Here is a 1,017-nt window from a genome sequence, read left to right as displayed (position 1 = left end):
CGCCCCGCGCGGCAGTTCCCGCTGGAGCCGTGCTCCCCTGGGAGCCCACCTTGGTGACGAGGAGACCGGGCATGTGTAGGCAAGAGCGTTGCCAGGGGTGGTGGTCCCTGGGGGCAGGGACGGCACACTGCCTCCTGCTCTCGTGGGAGATGGGCATGGCAGAACACAGAGGGCTGATGCCTGGAGAGCGGGTTCCGAATTGAGCTTTCCTGGGGACCTCCAGCAGTGCCAGGCTGCACGTGCTTCTCGTGACCTCCGACAGCCCTGCCTGTCCTTCTGCCTATGTCCAGATGGGGCTCGCTGGCAGAGCCCCTGCTGAAGTCAGCGCTGCAAATACTTCTGAACAGATGGCTGTTTCAGCCTTTTACTGCGCTGTGCTGCTTCTGCTCCGGGCTTGGGAACCGAGTCCTGGACAAGGCAGAATAGCGTGGGGGTGTTCCCACTGTGCTTGGTTGTCCCGGGCTTTGCTGGCAGTGAAAGGAGATGGGTAATGAGTTTGTGTGGATTCCTTGGCTTTAATACAGCGTGCTGAGAGCCGAGCGTTTGGAAAGCACTTGCGTTCCTCTTCCTTGCTTTCATCCATCGTTGTGCGTGTTGCACAACGAGCCCCGGTGCTCCCCCCACCCTCCCCGAGGAAGGGGGCCTCGGGAGGTTAGGTATGGATGTGCTGCAGCGCCTGTGGGATTACAGATCTCCTCTGTGCTGGCTTTCTGTATGTCTCATCGCAGCTTCTTTCTGTGCTCAGGACGTGAACCGAGAACTCATGAGTCAGCAAGAAGCATCTGCTGAGAAACAGCAGCAGCCTCCTCCCGAGATGTTTGACTTCAAGATTAAGTTTGCAGAGACGAAAGCCCATGCTAAGGTAGGGCCAGCAGGAGAGCTGCGCGCCAGGCGTGAGCTGAACAGGGTGCATTCATTCTCGCGTGCGAGGCTCCTGAAGAGGTGGCACCGGGGACGGCACCGGCATGTGGGTGCCAGCCTTGGGGCCGGTATTCCCTATGTGGTGGGGCTGACCCT

General features: G+C 59.8%; 1 protein-coding gene across 1 annotated transcript in view; it reads left to right on the top strand.

Moving 5' to 3' along the window:
• LOC104080077 (dynactin subunit 1) overlaps positions 1-1,017 on the top strand; it is a gene marked incomplete at its 5' end in the record, with an annotated part of 17,527 nt that overhangs the window by 15,131 nt on the left and 1,379 nt on the right. The window contains one exon of the mRNA XM_009582344.1: positions 746-862. Coding sequence (XP_009580639.1) covers positions 746-862 — 117 coding nt within the window. The remainder of the gene's footprint in view (positions 1-745; positions 863-1,017) is intronic.

Source organism: Fulmarus glacialis, unplaced genomic scaffold (assembly GCF_000690835.1).
Source record: "Fulmarus glacialis isolate BGI_N327 unplaced genomic scaffold, ASM69083v1 scaffold6827, whole genome shotgun sequence".
Taxonomy (NCBI): domain Eukaryota; kingdom Metazoa; phylum Chordata; class Aves; order Procellariiformes; family Procellariidae; genus Fulmarus; species Fulmarus glacialis.
Note: the sequence above shows the minus strand (reverse complement) of the source record. Positions and strands in the feature narration are given on the sequence as shown.